This window comes from Pistacia vera, unplaced genomic scaffold (genome assembly GCF_008641045.1).
Source record: "Pistacia vera cultivar Batoury unplaced genomic scaffold, PisVer_v2 Contig722, whole genome shotgun sequence".
NCBI classification, from domain to species: domain Eukaryota; kingdom Viridiplantae; phylum Streptophyta; class Magnoliopsida; order Sapindales; family Anacardiaceae; genus Pistacia; species Pistacia vera.
In genome coordinates this window covers 213,090-236,025 of record NW_022196582.1, presented here as the reverse complement: position 1 = coordinate 236,025, position 22,936 = coordinate 213,090, and the positions used below count along the sequence as shown (strand labels likewise).

Genomic DNA, 22,936 nt, shown 5'->3' with positions numbered 1-22,936 from the left:
TGCTTTTATATCTTGTAACCTTGGGAATTGAAATTCTAAATCCTGTTTTAGTGGAACCATCATTTAAGAACGTAAAGTTTTTTTCTAATCATCGATACAACTTTTAGAGAAATTTTAATGTTATGACAAATGATACTCCCGATCAATGCTTTAGAACCCAGTCCGGCCCAACCCGACCGATTCAACCTGGACCTAGGGCCTTCACCGAGCCAGGTAATCAATTTCCCTATTCACTGAAAACCAAGGCTATCTCAAGAAGATTTGTAACCCTAGGCAAAAGTTACTTTGGGGGTCTTTTAATAATATAAACATATATTAAAAAAATTATTTCAAATTTATTTTCTTGCCTTTTGAGATGCAAAATTACTAGGAGAGGTGGACGATGACCAGCCGGCTAACGGGGTTAGGTTGGTGGGGGGTTTTGGAGAGCAGATGCTAGAGAAGTGATGGGTGGTGAAATGGGTGATTTCTAACGCTAGGATTGACCGAAAAAGACTTGAGAAGTCGCGGCCCAAAAGGTATTGATGGCCAGCTATGGCGGAGTAAACGGATGAGCTATGATAGGGGTTTTGGTGAGAAGGCTGAAGGGAGGAAGATGGTGGTGTTAGGGAAGGCCAACAATGTCAGGTACATGCCGAAAAGGTCGGAAATGGCTATCACACGTGGTGGAGCTAGGTTGTGATATTCGTAAAAAATCAGTCAAATTGAGGGCTATCAAGGTTGGGTAAACACTTGGAAAATGAAAAAATGATGGTTCCAGTCGATTTTGGTGAGAAAATCGATTGAAATCAACTCTAAACGGCTGGCGGCAGAAGAGGGGTAGAGATGATTTATGTGAATGTCGAATTTTGGGATTGAATTGGGGGTGAGTAATTTGAGACATGTAAATGACCATTTTAGTCTTTCATTGTTAAAAGAAATTCAATGTGTTAATTTAGGGGTGTAAATTAGAATATATGAAACTAGAGTTACAAACTTGCTATCTTGTCAAACTTGGGTGGAAATATATGTAAAAAGTTCATAATAAATTCGGGCCTTTTCGTTTTTTTGGAGACCCCTTGGATTGGCCTAGATAAAAAATTATACACTATTTTTATTTTTGTAATATATTCAAAACAAAAATTATTAAAAAATTGGCCCTTTTTTACCCTATTTTTTGGGGGCCTTAGGCAGGTGCCCCACCTGCCTACCCCTTGAGCCGACCCTGCCAAAAACCCTAAAAATTGGGATGATAATAGGCAAACAATTGAAAATCGAGATGTTGAGTTTTAAAGAGGAAAGGCCGACGAGTGCAATGGGTGGCAACAGAGGTGATTTTCGGTGGGTGAATCGACTGGAAACATTGTTTTAAAACTCGGACTGGAGGGCAACCCGCTCTGTTGCCCGGGTCACGGTTTAACCGGTTGGACCGTCGGTGGACCGGTGACGTCATCACATAGCATGATGACATCAACACATTTAAAAAAACCTTTTTTTTTTTTTTTTTTTTTTTAATATTTCCATTTTTTAATAAGACAAATAGACAATAACAACTTAATTACTATCCAACATGATTCAAATTATTTATGTGCTAAGTTTTTCTTGGACATACAACAGAGATTGCACTGTATTTATAATTTCTATATCTAAATCTCTGTCTCCAATAAAAGGCGAATTTTTAATTAAGAAATTAAATAACACTCGTGCACTATTTATACAAGAGACGATTATCAAAAAGAAAATTCAAACCAGATTATTTTAGTTAAAAAAAACAATTAAATTCAGGTGCTAACGAAGCTAGACTCAGAGGTAGAGCTCTTGGGCAACTGATGAAGAACGCTTGTTGGTGAAGAATTAGATGTGGAGGATCGCAGAGCCTCTCATTGAAGCCACCTGATTTGTGGCCCAATTTAGTTGGGATTCCACTCTTCCACCACCTTGGTGTTGGTGATCTGTTTCTTCTCCATTGCCGGTTGACAGTTTCAAGGAGACATCTAATGATGAATTTCCAAGCATTGAAATAGAGAGGCAAGTGCTGGCATTGCTTGAAGAAAAACTCAAAGCAAGGAATGGAGCTTTGCCGCAAATTAAAAAACAGCCCCAATGTCACGTTGTTTTCCTGATTACAAATTAAATAACCAAAAAAAAAAGTCACATTATAATTAATAACAAAATCATTTGCAGTATATTCCAGAATGAACAACATTTGCAAAATAAAGTTTAACTATTTGAATACCTTTTGCCCAAAAACAACATAAGCACATACACACAGAAAATATAACAAACAATAAAAGGGCAATATTCACACAAATGAGCCACCACTCACCAGACCCAACAATCTAAAATTCTAAATCGATAAAAGGGCAATATTCACGCAAACTAGCCACCAGTCACCAGACCCAACAATCTAAATATCTAATTTGTATCCTCGAAATTCACCTGACCTTGTAAGTTGTAACTTCAGATATTTAGATATTTGCAAAATCTCTTCAGCTGCTTTTGTAATCTGTATTCTGTAATCAAATATTTGTAAAGAACAACAAATAAAACAGCTAAAAATGCTAACTAAATGCAGAAGAAGACAAACTTCAGGACAAAGAGCAAAGTAAAAAAGCATTTTAGTTTAAGGAAAAGAGAATAAACCTGCAAAATCAGTGAAGAAGACAAAGAAGTACAGGTTTTGTCTGAGTTTCGCTTGCCATTGAAGTTGAAGAAAATGAAGAAGAATCGATTTCGATCTTCTTTAGACTTTAGAGTTTCTTCACTTTGATCTTTGTTTGAAGTTGAAGAAGATGCGATTTGTCATAAAGTCAAGAGATACATGGTGGCATGCTGCCATTTTGGACAAGCCCATAGCAAAATCTTTATTGTAACTAACACAAAATATGGATCATTCTGGAGTTTGTTCAATTTTTTATTGATGATAGCATCAATGTGCTCGACAGCGTGTGTGTTACCTTTCACTTTCACCCTTCAGGAGCTCTTCATTATGTCTTTGATTAGGCCGCGAGCTGCCCGCCCCAGAATGTGTTATTGCCTCTCGCTCAAGGCATATCTGCTGGCATCATTTTTATATTTGATTCTGTCTATCGCCTCCTACCATACCGTCTGGTATCCTTATTACATTAATAAATGTCTTTGAATCATGGTCAAAGGGATGATTCTTTTGAATCCACCAAAGGTGATGTTCAATCCCCAGAACTATTAGCAACTGTTATGTTTGGACAGTCAATTGATAAAAAATGGTTTCATATCAATTTGAGATACTAATCTTGCATTTTCATGGTTCATTTATTGGTGTGCGATTGTAATATGTATAATTGCATTTGCTTTTATATCTTGTAACCTTGGAATTGAAATTCTAAATCCTGTTTTAGTGGAACCATCATTTAAGAACGTAAATTTTTTTCTAATCATCGATACAACTTTAGAGAAATTTTAATGTTATGACAAATGATACTCCCGATCAATGCTTTAGAACCCATCCGGCCAAACCCGACCGATTCAACCTGGACCTAGGGCCTTCACCGAGCCAGGTAATCAATTTCCCATTCACTGAAAACCAAGGCTATCTCAAGAGATTTGTAACCCTAGGCAAAAGTTACTTGGGGGGTCTTTTAATAATATAACATATATTAAAAAAATTTTTCAAATACATAATTAATAAGAAAGGGTTTTATTATGTTTAAATTCCATTGATGAGCTGAGCCATGTGTCAACGTTTCCACTAATTCTCTTTGAAAAAGGGTTCGTATAATACCCTTGGATGAGAGGTTATGACTTTTTTTAGCAGTTTTCGAGGACAGAAAACATATAATTATCATAAAAGATAGATAAATAATCTTGTTTTCAAAGCCAATATCATAACATTTCCTCAGAGGATAAGATAGTTGAATAAGTGCTGCGACTTTAAGGATATTTGTTATCTGTATGCATGTTCCAATGATGAATACGAATTAAATTGTGTATTCCATTTCTATTTGCCTGGCCAGAAGTGGTAATCAGATTAAGAGTAATGCATTAATTTCATCATTCAAAATATATATAATATATTAAGTTAAAGAATAATACATTTCATTGATCAAAAGATAGTACATTCTATTATTATGATTGTAGGTTGAGAAATTATGTATATATATGTCACTCCCCACTTCTTTTTACAAATCAAATCAGGTTTTTTTAAGCACTCAGATTGCCGTTTTATAATTAGACAACTTATCAGACCGTATTCTAGAAATTTAGTGCTAGGTTTCTCCAAGATAATTAACATCCTCCAGACTACAAGAGAATTAATTTATCAGTTATTAATTATCTCGATTAAATACTATTAGAATGTGAGAATGGCTATGATACCATGTCAGAATTGAGATGACAAGAGAGACAATTGAAGAGAGTTGGAGTATACCCAAGAGATATGCTCTGGTACCATGTCATAATTAAGAGGGCAAGAGAAGCAATTGAAGAGAGCAAAACTATGTTTAGAAGATATCTTTGAGAGGGCAAAAGAGACAATTGAAAGGGTCGGAGTATGTCTGAGAGATACCTGAGAGGAATTCAATTTAAATTGCGTTGAGTTGTTGTGAATTGTATGTGAATATACACAACTTATTTATACAAAAGTATGATAGCTATGTAAGGATAGAAAATATTACAATAATGATACAATCTCTGCAATAAAGAAAGTAGAATATCTAAAATACAATTGGATGAGAATAATGTCACATATTCTTATTCCATATTCGCATGTCAATAAATTCACATTTTGGATAAAAAACACTTGCATAAAACCTCGAAACAATTCATATCAGAAGTAATATCTCCTTTGAATGTGTTAAACAATTACAACAGATATCAAAAGAGACGCCGTATAGGTAGGATTAAGAAGGAAGGAAATGAACTCCCAGACCACAATATATGCCATATTAGGTGGCGAAACACACAACACCAACTTTTTATTAGTGGTCTTTCATTTCATCTGGCAACTGCAGCTGGAATGACGATTCATTGGATATATTTCGTTCATTTCTTGAATGTGGCTCAGATCATATAAGGCTTACAGCACGAACTAGTACGGACAATCATGTTTCATGCCCAATAATGGCGAGCTAGTGGGTTTTGCCTTGTCGAATGCGTGGTCTTATCAAGCATATTCGCTGGTTTATTGATGGTGGTGTACTGGTGGAGGTAGCATTTAGCAAAAAATCTTTGATCAGTGATCTTGCAAGGTTAAATTTAGTGGTGGCATTGCATTTTTGATTGAGTGTTGTTGCTAAAGTTTTCAAAAGATTATATGATGAAAAAAATGATGATAATCTCACGAGTTTAATAACTTTCACATAATATTATTATTGATTCAACATTACTCATATTGTTTGCTTCCTTGCAAGATATATATACAGCCACGTTGAGATTCATATTCATATTCTTCATCATCAACTTATCTTTCTAAAATCAACTCAAACTTATGTATTACATGTTAATTTGGTTAGATATATTCATAAACACTACAAAACAGTTCAAAATAAAATGGGAAATACCTCTCCCCTTGTGGCTAGGCAAAACCTTTAGCTATTAGGGTTAGTTATACTAAGCAGATTTTGTGTTCGAGTTGCAGGAAAGCTATCTACCATATTTTGTGTAATTATCATGGTCTATTAGACTTATGGGGTGTTTCATGACCTTGAGGATTAGATAGACTCCAATGTAGACCTAAATACCTTAGTTACCTAAAAGAAAAAGATAAGATGGGGTGTTTCATGACCTTGAGGATTAGATAGACTCCAATGTAGACCTAAATACCTTAGTTACCTAAAAGAAAAAGATAAGATGGGGTGTTTCATGACCTTGAGGATTAGATAGACTCCAATGTAGACCTAAATACCTTAGTTACCTAAAAGAAAAAGATAAGATGGGAAACAACTCAGTGTTGAAACTAAGTGTCAACATAAACATAATGCACTCTGCCGACTGAGGCAACAAGCCTTGCAAATTTTATTATCTTTGAGATAAGATAATATTAGTGCCTAGATTTGCGGGCTATGCTTGTTTATGATGTATGAATCTGATCCGACGAATATGGTTTAGTGAAATCTTGATTTTGAACCGTATCAGCAACCTGATAAAGAAGGAATTAGTATATTCTATTATGCATAAAGTCAAGAGATACATGGTGGCATGCTGCCCATTTTGGACAGAGCCCATAGCAAAATCTTTATTGTAACTAACACAAAATATGGATCATTCCTGGAGTTTGTTCAATTTTTTATTGATGATAGCATCAATGTGCTCGACAGCGTGTGTGTTACCTTTCACTTTCACCCTTCAGGAGCTCTTCATTATGTCTTTGATTAGGCCGCGAACTGCCCGCCCCAGAATGTGTTTTTTGCCTCTCGCTCAAGGCATATCTGCTGGCATCATTTTTATATTTGATTCTGTCTATTGCCTCCTACCATACCGGTCTGGTATCCTTATTACATTAATAAATGTCTTTGAATCATGGTCAAAGGGATGATTCTTTTGAATCCACCAAAGGTGATTGTTCAATCCCCAGAACTATTAGCAACTGTTATGTTTGGACAGTCAATTGATTAAAAATGGTTTTCATATCAATTTGAGATACTAATCTTGCATTTTCATGGTTCATTTATTGGTGTGCGATTGTAATATGTATAATATGCATTTGCTTTTATATCTTGTAACCTTGGGAATTGAAATTCTAAATTCTGTTTTAGTGGAACCATCATTTAAGAACGTAAAGTTTTTTTCTAATCATCGATACAACTTCTAGAGAAATTTTAATGTTATGACAAATGATACTCTCGATCATTGCTTTAAAACCTGGCCCGGTCCAACCCGACCGGTTCAACCTGGACCTAGGGCCTTCATCGAGCCAGGTAATCAATTTTCCTATTCACCGAAAACTATTGTTTTAAAAACCGGACCGGAGGGCAACCCGCTCTAATGGCCAGGCCACGGTTCAACCGGTCCAACCGGTTGGACCGTCGGTTGAACCGATGGTTTAACAGGTTTAAAATCTAACAAAAACACCCCTGATAAATACCATCAGACCCTATAGGTTTGAAATCTAGCAAACGCAACCCTGGCCAAATGCAAATTGGGGATCGATTGGGAAAGCAGCGGCAACACACCAGGGAGGGTAGATCTGATGATGGGGAGGGCGAATTGGCAACTAGCATGTAGAGCCATCATCGGAAAATGGCAGATCGATGGTGGAAATCAATGGTCGCGGTGGCTTTTTTCGGTGAGATGACTGGATCTTTGTGAACGACGGCAAGAGAGCTTGGGAGAAGGTAGATCGGTGGCTGAGGAAGCCTGTCGATGCCGGAGAAGGTCGATCGATGCCGGGAAATGGAAGAAATATCACGCGGCAAAGGTGGATGACGAAACATCACGCGACGGCTGGAGATGAAGTGTGACAGTGCCGGAGAAAGTCAGAAATCAGAAGGTGGTTTCCGACAATAAGGGAAGGTGGAAGGTCACCGAAAAAGGGGAGGTCATTGTCGATTTGCATTTGGCCAGAGGGTGTGTTTGTTATATTTTAAACTTGAAACAGTTAAAAAGAGTGACCCGACCAGGAGAAGGCCCCGGGTTCCGGTCCAACCGGTTGGACCGGTAGGTCCGGTCCGATTTTTAAAACATAGTCGAAAACCAAGGCCATCTCAAGAACATTTGCGACCCTTGGCAAAAGTTACTTTGGGGGTCTTCTAATAATATAAGTATATATTAAAAAAATTATTTCAAATTTATTTTCTTGCCTTTTGAGAAGCAAAATCACTAGGAGAGGTGGACGATGACCGGCGGGCTAACGGGGTTAGGTTGGTGGGGGGTTTTGGAGAGCAGATGCTAGAGAAGTGATGGGTGGTGAAATGGGTGATTTCTAATGCCAGGATTGACCGGAAAAGACTTGAGAAGTCGCGGCCCAAAAGGTATCGACGGCCGACTATGGCGGAGTAAATGGATGAGCTATGACAGGGGTTTTGGTGAGAAGGTTGAAGGGAGGAAGATGGTGGTGTTGGGGAAGGCCAACGATGTCAGGTACATGTCGAAAAGGTCAGAAATGGCTATCACACGCGGTGGAGCTAGATTGTGACATTCATAAAAAAATTGGTCAAATCGAGAGCTATCAAGGCTGGGAAAACACTTAGGAAATGATAAAATGATGGTTCCAGTTGATTTTGGTGAGAAAATCGACTGGAATCAGCTCTAAACGGCTGGCGACAGAAGAGGGGTGGAGATGATTTATGTGAATGTCGAATTTTGGGATTGAACTGGAGGTGAGTAATTTGAGACATTTAAATGACTATTTTAGTCTTTCATTGTTAAAAGAAATTCAATGTGTTAATTTAGGGATGTAAATTAGAATATATGAAACTAGAGGTACAAACTTGTTATTTTGTCAAACTTTGGGTGGAAATATATGTAAAAAGTTTATAGTAAATTCAGGCCTATTTCATTTTTTTGGGGACCCTTTGGATTGACCTAGATAAGAAATTATACACTATTTTTATTTTTTTAATATATTCAAAAAAAATTATAAAAAATTAGGCCTTTTTTTGACCCCATTTTTTGGGGGCCTTAGGCAAGTGCCCCACCTGCCTACCCCTTGAGCCGGCGCTGTCGAAAACCCTAGAAATTGGGATGACGATAGACGAACAATTGAAAGTCGGGATGTTGAGTTTTAAAGAGGAGAGGCCGACGAGTGCAATGGGTGGCAACAGAGGTGATTTTCAGTGAGTGAATCGACCGGAAATCAAAAAATACTTGTGGCAACAACAGCTGACGGTTGGCGGTGATTGGCAAGGCAAACGAGGGTGAGGTCAAATGGGTTTTGGTCAGGAGACTGAGGGAAGTATTTTCGTGGTGATAGGGGAGGGTTGTCGACGCCAACGGTGGTGAGAACTAGCATGGATTGTCGACATTGGCCGTGGTGAGATCTAACATGGGTTGTCGACATTGACAATTGTGAGATCTAGCCAAAATTAGTTTGATTTCAATTAAATCTTGGATAGATTTTCTAGGGAATGGCTCAAAGAACAATTGGGATTGCATTTAATGTGTTGACACTGCCAACTAGTCAATCACCAATTTGTATATTTGGTAAGTTTGCTAAATTTCTAACCTATAGAGACGTAATTGTAATTTTCTTGGGTGTATTTGCTAAATTTTAAACTTATTGAATACCCGATTAGACCTACCGATCAAACCTATCAACCTGGGACCTGACAGCTTTGCCAAGTTTCAACCCAGGTTGGTTATTAAAAAATTGCTCCCGAATGACCAATTTAAAATCTTGCACGCCCGATTCACCCATTGGAAAATCGAATCAACCACAATCTGAAAGCACTGCTAGTTCTGGCTCAAGGTGTAGGAATTGTATGATTCGCTGATAAAGACCTTGATATCCTGGTAAAACTTGATGAACTATTTTCTCATTTAAAGTCAATATATTCCTTTCTTCAGAAATTTAACAAAATATGTTAGGAAATGCAAATAGACACATAACTGAATCATTTCTGCAACGATAACTTAGCATCCCACAAAACTGCAATAACAATTATTATAGGCTGTTATGCACACTGAAGCTTCAAATAGTAACAAAAAATACACCAAAATCTCACATGCCAGTCAAGGGGAAGGAACAGCTACAAACTGAACACATAAATGAAGTAAATTATGTCTTTGCTTTTCCAGCCTGAAGTGATTGAATCCTCTGTTGTACTTTAAAGATCTACAAGACAACGAAACAATTTGAAGCAATTAATTCACATTGAAAAATACGATGCCCAATGAAAAAGATAGCATATTCATCAGGTAGCCAATTTTGCAGCAGTGTAGATGGTTTCATTATGGACTATTTGCCACGAGGCCCACAACCCAGGAGTGGAAATTTATACATCAGATTTTTTCAAGCACAAAAAATTAATAAGTCACACTCTTATCATCCCCAAATCTATTAAACCTAAAATCAGCTCGGGTCTAATACCAAGAAAGCAAATACACATTAAGTACTGAATGTCACTCTTTTTCTGAAGGTGAGTTATGACCAATAAAAGTTCTCTGCATGAAGTTTCAAATGTTTCCTCTCTCTTCCTACTTTGTGATGAATACTATTCATACAAAGGAGGTGGTGAGAGACAGGCAGAAGGATTGAAACAAAGAGATTTGAGGTACAATTATATATGATAGGATAGTCTACTTCACAGCTTCTCTCATAGTACAATCCAGTACCTGCCAATCTGATCTAATAAACTTCTATCATACTGGCGGAGCTGTATCTTAGCTTTTATTAAGTTTAACATTTAATCCTAATAGCATTTGACAATAAATTTGCTAAAGAACTTCAAACGATAACAACAGAGAACAAACGCACTAAGGAAATTTTCATTATAAGAACAAAAGCAAGCATATAGAAAGGTAGAACACTAACCGCCTCTTTTTGGCTATTTTGCTTTTCTTCCAAATCTTGAAGAGTTGCATCAAGTCGCTTCCTATTAGTCATACAGACAGATTAAAAGTCAAGGCTATGCAATAGCAAAGACAATCATACTAATAATGGTAATGACAAAAACAATAATAAAGTATTAAAAAAAATGAAGAGGAAGGATATAATGATACATGGAATCATAGAACACACTGTAAATAGTTGTTGCATAAGCACCTATAACATAAAGAAGAAAGACAGAAGACACACCAATCCATACAAACATTATTGCCTAGAAGAAAAGGTACTTCAAAAGCATATCTCACTGAAAATGTAGTTAATCACAAGCTAACAAGTATAGTAAAGCTGAAAAACAATCCTTAAGTTTATAACAATTAGTTGAAGTGAAGTAGTTCATTGGAATAACAAAAGTTCCAGAGAATAAATGCTTTGATTGGTTTCTGCATCCTAGTAATTAATCAAGGAAAGTTACAATAAAGATTGCTATCCATGAGCTTCACAAAAATTCTCCCCATTGCCTCCCTTCCCACCCGGACAAGAGATGTTCAGATGTAGCAAATTTTCCTTCTCATTAATTTGGCTCTGGCATTCACATAATCACATTGGAGCTTAAAAAAATTTGAAAACCAGACAATAATCAACATGCATTTAAAAAATATTCTACCCTTCATTCTGTATGGGGCTCAACACCTCCATTCCATCTTTGACAAGTAGCTGACAGAGAAAATGCCACCACATCTATGGACTGGAGGAAATACCAAAAGCTACAACTTAACTAAACCCAGAAATCTATTATTTCAGAAGTCTAACAGAATTCCAAAAAAAAATCTAAGTAAATCGTAACTTTAAAACATTGCAAGAAATATAAATGAACCAAGTAGCAAACACATACAATTCAGCAGAGATGTACTCAATTCTCTTGCGCACGTTCGCATTAGCCTCGGCTAAATCTTGCTTCACTAGTACCGGACCAATCAATTTGTATACATTTGCTCCTTCATTTAAAAAACCCAACTCCTACAATAATACACGTAAAATCATAACCATAGTAAAAACAAATCAACAAAACCAAATCACAATGACTTCAATGCCTTGTTTGGCTACTAAAAATATATCAGCAAAAAAATAAGTAAATCAATTTCAAGCAAACACTAATTGGAAAAACAAAAATACAGACCTTGAGGACGAGTTCGTTCTCTCCAAGCTGTATGGTGTACTTCTTTCTCACTTGGTGATTCTTAGCTATATCTGATACACAACAAATCTTTCATGTTAGGGTTTTTAATCGAATTCCTTTACAACTAAAAATTTGTATGAAGAAAACGAATATGAGACATAAATGAACTTGCCTTTTTGGTGTTTACTGAGATCATTAACTTTGTTTTCGAGTTCACGCTGGAGGTCTCGAAGTGCTGCCGAAGATGCCATTGCTGTCTTCGTGTTCTGCTGCTTAGTCGTCTCGAGCGAGTGTCGTTTCGGAACCAGTTTATTTAGGGCCAGGCCTATGTAACGTAATGGACTTGGGCCTTGTGTTAAGCCCTGACTGGATTTTATTTTAATAGCGAGTTTCTAATCTTTATTTATTAATTTTGTGAAATTATAAAATATATATTTTAAATGAAATTTCACAAGGACATATAGTAGGTTCCCTTCTTTATTGGACCTTAAATATCACTACTCTTTAATGGAATCTAGTACGTTTCCCTTCTTTATTTGAACTTTACTTAAAACGTGCTTAAAATCTATAGTATTTTTGAAATATCATTTTAAATTTTTTAATGTATACATATCAAATTATCTAATTATTAGTAAATATACACAAATGTAATCAGTTGTTATCGAGCCACACAAGCCTTTATCACTTTTGGTATTGAGTTAGTCTCCATTTGGTCATTGTAATCAAACCATAATTAGTGTATTATTGGACAACTTGGTCAACACACCCTCTCCCGAAAAAAAAATTTCAAATTGATATTTGATTAACTACTCTTTGATAGTTGGGTGGGACGATAAAGACTCTTAGATGTATTACTAAAAAAATTTTAAGTTCGCTCAATTGCTAATAGAAACAGTCAAAAAATTTATCGAAGTACGTAGAGGTGGGCAAGCGACTGGTCCCAAATGGGACCAGTCACTTATGGGCCTAGGACCGGTCCCAGGCCTATGAGAAAAACCAGAACCCAGACCAGGCCCTAGGCTAGTTAGGACTGGTCCCATGGGCCTGGGACCGGTCATAGGACTGGTCCTATGGGCCTTGGATAATTTCATTTTCCCCTCTCAATTTTTTTTATATTTTGGGGGCAAAATAAAATTTTATAGGGGGTTTTTAGTATTTTTTAGGGGTAAAATTTATAAATTTTTTAGACCTGGAATATTTTTTTTTTAATAAATTTTGTAAAATTTTATTTTAACCCTCGTAATTTATATTTATTTTAAAATTAACAGGAAGTTTTATGTAATTTGGCAGGAACTACATTAAAAAAATACAATTTTTTTTGGGCCCAGGCCTAGGACCGATCCCAGGTCCGGGCCTTGGAGGAGGGCCCAGTGGAGGACCCGGGCCCTCCTTCTTAGGCCTGGTCCCATTTTGGGACCAGATTTCCTAGGTCCAGTCCTCTTAAGGACCGATCTTAGGATCGGGTTTTAGAGCTAGGCTTTTAAACCCAATCCTAAATGCCCAACTTTAGAAGTACGCATAAACTGATCAAAACAGTTTTAATCACCAAAAATAAAGTTCTAATAGTGTAAGGTGATACTGTTCGTGCGTTGGATTCGGGGCAACGTTGATTATAATATTGTATTTATTTTAAAAAAGCATGTTTTGAATGTGAGGGTGACATGTGTTCTATTTTTCTCTGTTAAATAAGACCTAACCAAATTAACTTGGGGAACTCAAAAATATCTTCAAAACGCCCTCCCGAATTTCTGCCACTCAAATTTTGTGTCTAGGTTAAAAAAGTATTAGTCTTTTTATAAATAAAAATATGTACAACTTTCCATAAACGATTCTTTTATAATTCCTGCTGATGAATAATCAATAATTCACGAGTAAAATTGGACAAAAATCAGTACGGTCATACTCATACGACTCATACCGCGGTGTGCTGGGGCCTGGGCCGGTCGCGAGCCCAGTTCTCAATACACGCAATTAAAACTTAAAAATAATAATAAAATATAAAGGTGGTGGGAACACTATGCAGCGGACCTTTTACTTTTTCTGGTTCACTCGCGGCGGAAATTAAACGGAGTCGTTTTTGTCAAATTAATCATAGATAAAGTAGCTAATAGTAAATAAAGTAACAGCTACAAGCAAAGACGACAAAGCTGGAATCTTGGATAAAAGCCACATTGCCTACTCTTCTTTTCTCTGTCCAAGAGCAATTTCTGCTCACTCAAACCAGCTACTAAGAGAGAGAGAGAGAACTCTGAAGATATTATTACCCAAAACAATGGTGCAGAGCTCTGCAAGAACCAGATGGGTCTCTTTGTTTATGCTTCTTCTTTCTCATATGGCTACTACCAGAGCCCTTGTTGAAGATGGTATGTGTATTTACTTCTAATCTACTTGCTTTTTAGATTTATGCCTTGTGGGTATCGTTATTTCTGAGATCTGATGCACTTTGTGGTGGCTCTTTTCTGCTTCCTTAATCTATCTTTCAGTGTGTGTTTTAAAAACTCTATAGAATGCTGAAACATGTGAGTAATATATATATATATATATTTTTTTTTTTGAAGTTAAAATTCTTGCGATTATGTTACTAGGATTTACTTATAACAAGTTGAATATGGTCATTGGCCATGTTAATTTGCTCTTGTTTCTTCTGATTCAAGAACATCAACAAATGTAGGACTTCGTACTAGGGCTCTGCTTTTAAGAACCCAAGAAAAAAGTTTAACCTTTCTGTTAAAAATGAGCATTATTTAGTTAACTACTGTTCTTATTTATAGAGGGAAATTTTTCAATATACATAGAAGGAAGCAGGCTTTGTGCTAAATGTGCTTTCAGAAGTTATATTAGAGAGAAAGCTAGATTTTGTTTTGGTTAAGTTTACAGATGGGGTTTATTTTATACTTTGATGAGAAGTCTTATAGGGGCCCCTAAATGATACTATATTTTTTTAGTTTAATCTTGTGTTGAGTGTCTGTGGTTCATTATGCTCTTCGAGCCAGCAAAAACTTTTGTTGGCTCCACCCACCATCGAGTGTTTCTCGGTTGGAGAATTCTATTCTCACTGTAATGACTACTCCATTCATGCCGTTTATTCCTCTTGTTTTGTTGGAACATTTCTCTTTCTTTATTACTAAGAATGAATTCTTTAATGGCTTTATGATTGTTTTTGCTTGCTTTCTCTCAATGGTCATTGTGAAAATACCCATTGGGTAAATAATGTCAATTCTTAGTAGGAACTGTTGTTACCTAACAGTTGTTGCATCTTTTTGCTGCAAACACATAAAAAGAAAAGAGGATGATGCCATTGAAGAAGTTGGTGGATTTATGGGCCAATGGGCTATCTCCATTCATCTTTTTTCTTCATTCTTAAGTAGAGTAAAATGACTTTATTGCATCATTTTCCCGCCAAAATCGGTGCTTTTTTACCTTGATTCAACAAAACGACAAGGGCCCTTTTCGTAAAAGCGAGTGGCTCCATATATATATATATTTTTATTATTATTATTATTTTTTTTATCACCGAATTTCACCCTTTTGTTTTGGAATTGATGCACCGTTTCATACAAATTTTCTTCTCTGCGATGTGTAACGTAATTGTAAAAAGCACTTTTTCAACTTTAGTCATATGGAGAGGACTGCCGTTGAAAATATGGACCAAAGTACCAAACGGTGGGGACTGGGGACTGTGAGGACCCACGCCCGCGGCTTCTGCGTCCAATTCGGATTTATACGGTCCTTATGAGTTATGGCCTTATTTTGGTTCGCAATTTCACACCACGTCACTATTTTGTCACGTAACTAACGTGAAAGACTATTTTTTTTTAAAAAATTTTCTTGATAATGCTTTCATATATTTATGGCATGAGCTTCCTCTTTTGTGAGGTCTGAGGCCTGTACGCAGATAAGATTATCCACTGAGCTTATTGTATTCGTAAAATGGTTTTATATAAGTCGCTTTTTTCATTAAAAATTCAAAAAATAATTATAAGAACTTGAATGTGACTTGTCATATTATTATAAGAAGCTCTTATCAATTAATTGCTTTATCAATTTCTGGCACTATTAATTCATTAATTGATAAACTTGTTTATTATAAGGAAGTTGATAAGATTTATTGACTGTTGCAATTATTATAATAAATATCAAATAAAATCATTAAATATTTTAATTTACAGGTCTGCTACCAAACGGCGATTTTGAGGCAGCCCCATCGAACGGCTCTCCAAGCGAGAGTCTGGGGGGCGTTACTGAGATTCCGAGCTGGAAAGTAAAAGGCACCGTTGAGCTAGTCTCATCAGGGCAAAAACAAGGTGGGATGATCCTCATTGTGCCACAAGGTTCTCACGCCGTTAGATTAGGCAACGACGCGGAGATCAGCCAGGAACTGAATGTGGCAAAGGGATCCACTTACTCCGTTACGTTTAGTGCGGCGCGCACGTGCGCACAGCTGGAGTCACTAAACGTGTCCGTGCCACCTGCATCACAGACCATAGACCTTCAGACGTTGTACAACGTGCAAGGATGGGACCCTTACTCGTGGGCCTTTGTGGCCCAAGACGATACTGTGGATTTGGTTTTTAGGAATCCGGGTATGGAAGATGACCCCACATGTGGTCCCATTATTGATGACATTTCTATCAAGAAGCTTTTCAGTCCTGATAAACCCAAAGGTAATTTTATTTTATTTGTCTTTTTTTTTTTTTTTTACTTTTGTGGGTCCAAGTGTAGGTGTGGTTTGATGCTTTTTTATCAGCATCCAAAGCATTGATTGAAGATTTTTCTTCAAGGGGTCTCTGCTCTTGTCAAAAGTCAAACTGAGAGCAAAAATTCAACTCTTATCACTCTAAAAGTCTAATCTCTTAGGAAAATAAATAAATATGGTATTTGTTTAATAATTTATGATAAAGACCGGTTCACTTATAATTTTTTTCTCACTATCTCAACCTAATAACTCGAAAATAGACCGACGAGACCTATACTGAGTTGATGAGACCTATTTACAAACTGGTTAAATATGAATTGTTAAGAAAAGTTTTATGAAATTGGGTGGTTGTAAGTATAGTGGTATCATAATTTATTATTTATTAGTTCACATACCTTCTGCAGAAATTCATTATGTGTACGGTGTACCTGGCCAGATATTAAAGTATTATGCCCCTTTAGTTGCACAACTTTTCCTTCATAATTAAAGAGTCGCATTATTGGTGGGAGAGAGAGACCTTCCTTACAGGATAGGGCAAGAGATTTTATAGTATTAATTTGCTTAGCTATAAAGGGGAAATGGGGCAGGAGATTTATTGTGATTAAAGAAGATGCAAGTGTTTGGTTCTTGAGAAAGTAATGTATATGGTATTATCATTATCAATTAAGAATCACAAGTGGGAAATCAATATGATCTTAAATTATAAGTTTATGTCACAATTTTTGGTCATAGCCAATCTGAGATTATCCATTGGTTTGTGCTTTAATTTGTAAAAAAAGATGGTTGAATGATCTCTCTGCTATTGATTGAAACTGAATATTTTGGCGGTAATCTTGCAAGGTTTTAAAAAGTTAATGCTCGGAACCATTATGTTGATCGGTTTTCATCTGCTATGTTCTTTGCAGACAATGCTGTTGTCAATGGTGATATGGAAGAAGGCCCGTGGATGTTCAGAAATGTGTCACTAGGGGTCTTAATTCCAACCAACCTTGATGAAGAAACATCCTCATTGCCCGGTTGGATTGTTGAATCAAACAGGGCTGTCCGCTACATAGACTCCTACCATTATGCAGTCCCACAGGGTAAACGAGCTGTAGAATTACTCTCGGGGAAGGAAGGTATCATCTCTCAAATGGTTGAAACCTCGGCAAACAAGGATTACATCATGACTTTTTCTTTAGGCCATGCTGGGGACAAATGCAAGCAACCTCTTGCAGTTATGGCCTTTGCCGGAGACCAAGCCCAGATAGTCCATTACACGCCCAATTCCAACTCAACCTTTAACAGTGCCAATCTGAATTTCACCTCCAAGGCGGACAGGACACGCATTGCATTCTATAGTGTGTATTACAATACAAGAACCGATGATTTGAGCTCACTATGTGGTCCGGTGGTGGATGATGTGAGGGTGTGGTTTTCAAGTTCCATCAGAAATGTGTTTGGCAGATTGGGGTTGGGACTTGGGGTTGGATTTTGGGTGGTTGTTTTTGTTTTGTTTTAGAGTTTGCTTTAATGTATTGTTTTAAGTATGGTCTAATAGGTTTGACACGGGGAGTGTTGGTAAACCAAAATCCCATGTCTACTATGTTTGTACGTAAGCTTTTGCTTCATAGTTTTGTTATGAAAAAATGAGCTTGCCTTATCTTATTGCACTTTTCTTCTCATTAACTTCATCCACTCCAATGTTGTTTCCCCTTTTATGATTTTACTCAATTGAATGGGGGATTATTTTACTTTCAAATAAGTTTTTCTAACTAGAATTCATATTAAGGTACTATAATCATGGATTAATTATTTGAAGTAATTAGATGTGTTGTTGCGCAACAATTCTATTTTTCTCTATTAAATAAGACCTAACCAAATTAACTTGGGGAACTCAAAAATATCTTCAAAACGCCCTCCCGAATTTCTGCCACTCAAATTTTGTGTCTAGGTTAAAAAAGTATTAGTCTTTTTATAAATAAAAATATGTACAACTTTCCATAAACGATTCTTTTATAATTCCTGTTGATGAATAATAAATAATTCACGAGTGAAATTGGACAAAAATCAGTACGGTCATACTCATACCGCGGTGTGCTGGGGCCTGGGCCGGTCGCGAGCCCAGTTCTCAATACACGCAATTAAAACTTAAAAATAATAATAAAATATAAAGGTGGTGGGAACACTATGCAGCGGACCTTTTACTTTTTCTGGTTCACTCGCGGCGGAAATTAAACGGAGTCGTTTTTGTCAAATTAATCATAGATAAAGTAGCTAATAGTAAATAAAGTAACAGCTACAAGCAAAGACGACAAAGCTGGAATCTTGGATAAAAGCCACATTGCCTACTCTTCTTTTCTCTGTCCAAGAGCAATTTCTGCTCACTCAAACCAGCTACTAAGAGAGAGAGAGAGAACTCTGAAGATATTATTACCCAAAACAATGGTGCAGAGCTCTGCAAGAACCAGATGGGTCTCTTTGTTTATGCTTCTTCTTTCTCATATGGCTACTACCAGAGCCCTTGTTGAAGATGGTATGTGTATTTACTTCTAATCTACTTGCTTTATAGATTTATGCCTTGTGGGTATCGTTAGTTCTGAGATCTGATGCATTCATTTTGTGGTGGCTCTTTTCTGCTTCATTAATCTATCTTTCAGTGTGTGTTTTAAAAACTCTATAGAATGCTGAAACATGTGAGTAATATATATATATATATATATATTTTTGAAGTTAAAATTCTTGCGATTATGTTACTAGGATTTACTTATAACAAGTTGAATATGGTCATTGGCCATGTTAATTTGCTCTTGTTTCTTCTGATTCAAGAACATCAACAAATGTAGGACTTCGTACTAGGGCTCTGCTTTTAAGAACCCAAGAAAAAAGTTTAACCTTTCTGTTAAAAATGAGCATTATTTGGTTAACTACTGTTCTTATTTATAGAGGGAAATTTTTCAATATACATAGAAGGAAGCAGGCTTTGTGCTAAATGTGCTTTCAGAAGTTATATTAGAGAGAGAGCTAGATTTTGTTTTGGTTAAGTTTACAGATGGGGTTTATTTTATACTTTGATGAGAAGTCTTATAGGGGCCCCTAAATGATACTATATTTTTTTAGTTTAATCTTGTGTTGAGTGACTGTGGTTCATTATGCTCTTCGAGCCAACAAAAACTTTTGTTGGCTCCACCCACCATCGAGTGTTTCTCGGTTGGAGGATTCTATTCTCACTGTAATGACCACTCCATTCATGCCGTTTATTCCTCTTGTTTTGTTGGAACATTTCTCTTTCTTTATTACTAAGAATGAGTTCTTTAATGGCTTTATGATTGTTTTTGCTTGCTTTCTCTCAATGGTCATTGTGAAAATACCCATTGGGTAAATAATGTCAATTCTTAGTAGGAACTGTTGTTACCTAACAGTTGTTGCATCTTTTTGCTGCAAACACATAAAAAGAAAAGAGGATGATGCCATTGAAGAAGTTGGTGGATTTATGGGCCAATGGGCTATCTCCATTCATCTTTTTTCTTCATTCTTAAGTAGAGTAAAATGACTTTATTGCATCATTTTCCCGCCAAAATCGGTGCTTTTTTACCTTGATTCAACAAAACGACAAGGGCCCTTTTCGTAAAAGCGAGTGGCTCCATATATATATATATTTTTATTATTATTATTATTTTTTTTATCACCGAATTTCACCCTTTTGTTTTGGAATTGATGCACCGTTTCATACAAATTTTCTTCTCTGCGATGTGTAACGTAATTGTAAAAAGCACTTTTTCAACTTTAGTCATATGGAGAGGACTGCCGTTGAAAATATGGACCAAAGTACCAAACGGTGGGGACTGGGGACTGTGAGGACCCACGCCCGCGGCTTCTGCGTCCAATTCGGATTTATACGGTCCTTATGAGTTATGGCCTTATTTTGGTTCGCAATTTCACACCACGTCACTATTTTGTCACGTAACTAACGTGAAAGACTATTTTTTTTTAAAAAATTTTCTTGATAATGCTTTCATATATTTATGGCATGAGCTTCCTCTTTTGTGAGGTCTGAGGCCTGTACGCAGATAAGGTTATCCACTGAGCTTATTGTATTCGTAAAATGGTTTTATATAAGTCGCTTTTTTCATTAAAAATTCAAAAAATAATTATAAGAACTTGAATGTGACTTGTCATATTATTATAAGAAGCTCTTATCAATTAATTGCTTTTTCAATTTCTGGCACTATTAATTCATTAATTGATAAACTTGTTTATTATAAGGAAGTTGATAAGATTTATTGACTGCTGCAATTATTATAATAAATATCAAATAAAATCATTAAATATTTTAATTTACAGGTCTGCTACCAAACGGCGATTTTGAGGCAGCCCCATCGAACGGCTCTCCAAGCGAGAGCCTGGGGGGCGTTACTGAGATTCCAAGCTGGAAAGTAAAAGGCACCGTTGAGCTAGTCTCATCAGGGCAAAAACAAGGTGGGATGATCCTCATTGTGCCACAAGGTTCTCACGCCGTTAGATTAGGCAACGACGCAGAGATCAGCCAGGAACTGAATGTGGCAAAGGGGTCCACTTACTCCGTTACGTTTAGTGCGGCGCGCACGTGCGCACAGCTGGAGTCACTAAACGTGTCCGTGCCACCTGCATCACAGACCATAGACCTTCAGACCTTGTACAACGTGCAAGGATGGGACCCTTACTCGTGGGCCTTTGTGGCCCAGGATGATACTGTGGATTTGGTTTTTAGGAATCCGGGTATGGAAGATGACCCCACATGTGGGCCCATTATTGATGACATTTCTATCAAGAAGCTTTTCAGTCCTGATAAACCCAAAGGTAATTTTATTTTATGTGTCTTTTTTCTTTTTTTTTACTTTTGTGGGTCCAAGTGTAGGTGTGGTTTGATGCTTTTTTATCAGCATCCAAAGCATTGATTGAAGATTTTTCTTCAAGGGGTCTCTGGTCTTGTCAAAAGTCAAACTGAGATAGCAAAAATTCAACTCTTATCACTCTAAAAGTCTAATCTCTTAGGAAAATAAATAAATATGGTATTTGTTTAATAATTTATGATAAAGACCGGTTCACTTATAATTTTTTTCTCACTATCTCAACCTAATAACTCGAAAATAGACCGACGAGACCTATACTGAGTTGATGAGACCTATTTACAAACTGGTTAAATATGAATTGTTAAGAAAAGTTTTATGAAATTGGGTGGTTGTAAGTATAGTGGTATCATAATTTATTATTTATTAGTTCACATACCTTCTGCAGAAATTCATTATGTGTACGGTGTACCTGGCCAGATATTAAAGTATTATGCCCCTTTAGTTGCACAACTTTTCCTTCATAATTAAAGAGTCGCATTATTGGTGTGAGAGAGAGACCTTCCTTACAGGATAGGGCAAGAGATTTTATAGTATTAATTTGCTTAGCTATAAAGGGGAAATGGGGCAGGAGATTTATTGTGATTAAAGAAGATGCAAGTGTTTGGTTCTTGAGAAAGTAATGTATATGGTATTATCATTATCAATTAAGAATCACAAGTGGGAAATCAATATGATCTTAAATTATAAGTTTATGTCACAATTTTTGGTCATAGCCAATCTGAGATTATCCATTGGTTTGTGCTTTAATTTGTAAAAAAAGATGGTTGAATGATCTCTCTGCTATTGATTGAAACTGAATATTTTGGCGGTAATCTTGCAAGGTTTTAAAAAGTTAATGCTCGGAACCATTATGTTGATCGGTTTTCATCTGCTATGTTCTTTGCAGACAATGCTGTTGTCAATGGTGATATGGAAGAAGGCCCGTGGATGTTCAGAAATGTGTCACTAGGGGTCTTAATTCCAACCAACCTTGATGAAGAAACATCCTCATTGCCCGGTTGGATTGTTGAATCAAACAGGGCTGTCCGCTACATAGACTCCTACCATTATGCAGTCCCACAGGGTAAACGAGCTGTAGAATTACTCTCGGGGAAGGAAGGTATCATCTCTCAAATGGTTGAAACCTCGGCAAACAAGGATTACATCATGACTTTTTCTTTAGGCCATGCTGGGGACAAATGCAAGCAACCTCTTGCAGTTATGGCCTTTGCCGGAGACCAAGCCCAGATAGTCCATTACACGCCCAATTCCAACTCAACCTTTAACAGTGCCAATCTGAATTTCACCTCCAAGGCGGACAGGACACGCATTGCATTCTATAGTGTGTATTACAATACAAGAACCGATGATTTGAGCTCACTATGTGGTCCGGTGGTGGATGATGTGAGGGTATGGTTTTCAAGTTCCATCAGAAATGTGTTTGGCAGATTGGGGTTGGGACTTGGGGTTGGATTTTGGGTAGTTGTTTTTGTTTTGTTTTAGAGTTTGCTTTAATGTATTGTTTTAAGTATGGTCTAATAGGTTTGACACGGGGAGTGTTGGTAAACCAAAATCCCATGTCTACTATGTTTGTACGTAAGCTTTTGCTTCATAGTTTTGTTATGAAAAAATGAGCTTGCCTTATCTTATTGCACTTTTCTTCTCATTAACTTCATCCACTCCAATGTTGTTTCCCCTTTTATGATTTTACTCAATTGAATGGGGGATTATTTTACTTTCAAATAAGTTTTTCTAACTAGAATTCATATTAA

At 36.6% G+C, this 22,936-nt stretch overlaps 3 protein-coding genes across 3 annotated transcripts; 2 read left to right on the top strand and 1 right to left on the bottom strand.

Moving 5' to 3' along the window:
* Positions 1 to 9,431: 9,431 nt before the first annotated feature.
* Positions 9,432 to 11,942, bottom strand: LOC116114763 (prefoldin subunit 6). The gene is made up of 5 exons (XM_031400898.1): positions 11,791 to 11,942; positions 11,619 to 11,689; positions 11,334 to 11,458; positions 10,427 to 10,487; positions 9,432 to 9,727 (listed from the first exon to the last, which is right to left on the bottom strand). Exons 1-5 carry the CDS (start codon positions 11,867 to 11,869, stop codon positions 9,671 to 9,673), a joined length of 393 nt encoding a protein of 130 aa, XP_031256758.1. The 5' UTR covers positions 11,870 to 11,942; the 3' UTR covers positions 9,432 to 9,670.
* A 1,817-nt stretch (positions 11,943 to 13,759) lies between these two features.
* On the top strand, positions 13,760 to 17,966 carry LOC116114760. The gene is made up of 3 exons (XM_031400896.1): positions 13,760 to 13,981; positions 15,788 to 16,282; positions 17,220 to 17,966. The coding sequence occupies exons 1-3, from the start codon at positions 13,891 to 13,893 to the stop codon at positions 17,813 to 17,815; spliced, it is 1,182 nt and encodes a 393-aa protein (XP_031256756.1). The 5' UTR covers positions 13,760 to 13,890; the 3' UTR covers positions 17,816 to 17,966.
* Positions 17,967 to 18,607: 641 nt separating this feature from the next.
* Positions 18,608 to 22,818, top strand: LOC116114757. Its single transcript, XM_031400893.1, has 3 exons — positions 18,608 to 18,829; positions 20,638 to 21,132; positions 22,072 to 22,818. The coding sequence occupies exons 1-3, from the start codon at positions 18,739 to 18,741 to the stop codon at positions 22,665 to 22,667; spliced, it is 1,182 nt and encodes a 393-aa protein (XP_031256753.1). The 5' UTR covers positions 18,608 to 18,738; the 3' UTR covers positions 22,668 to 22,818.
* The last annotated feature ends 118 nt before the right edge of the window (positions 22,819 to 22,936 follow it).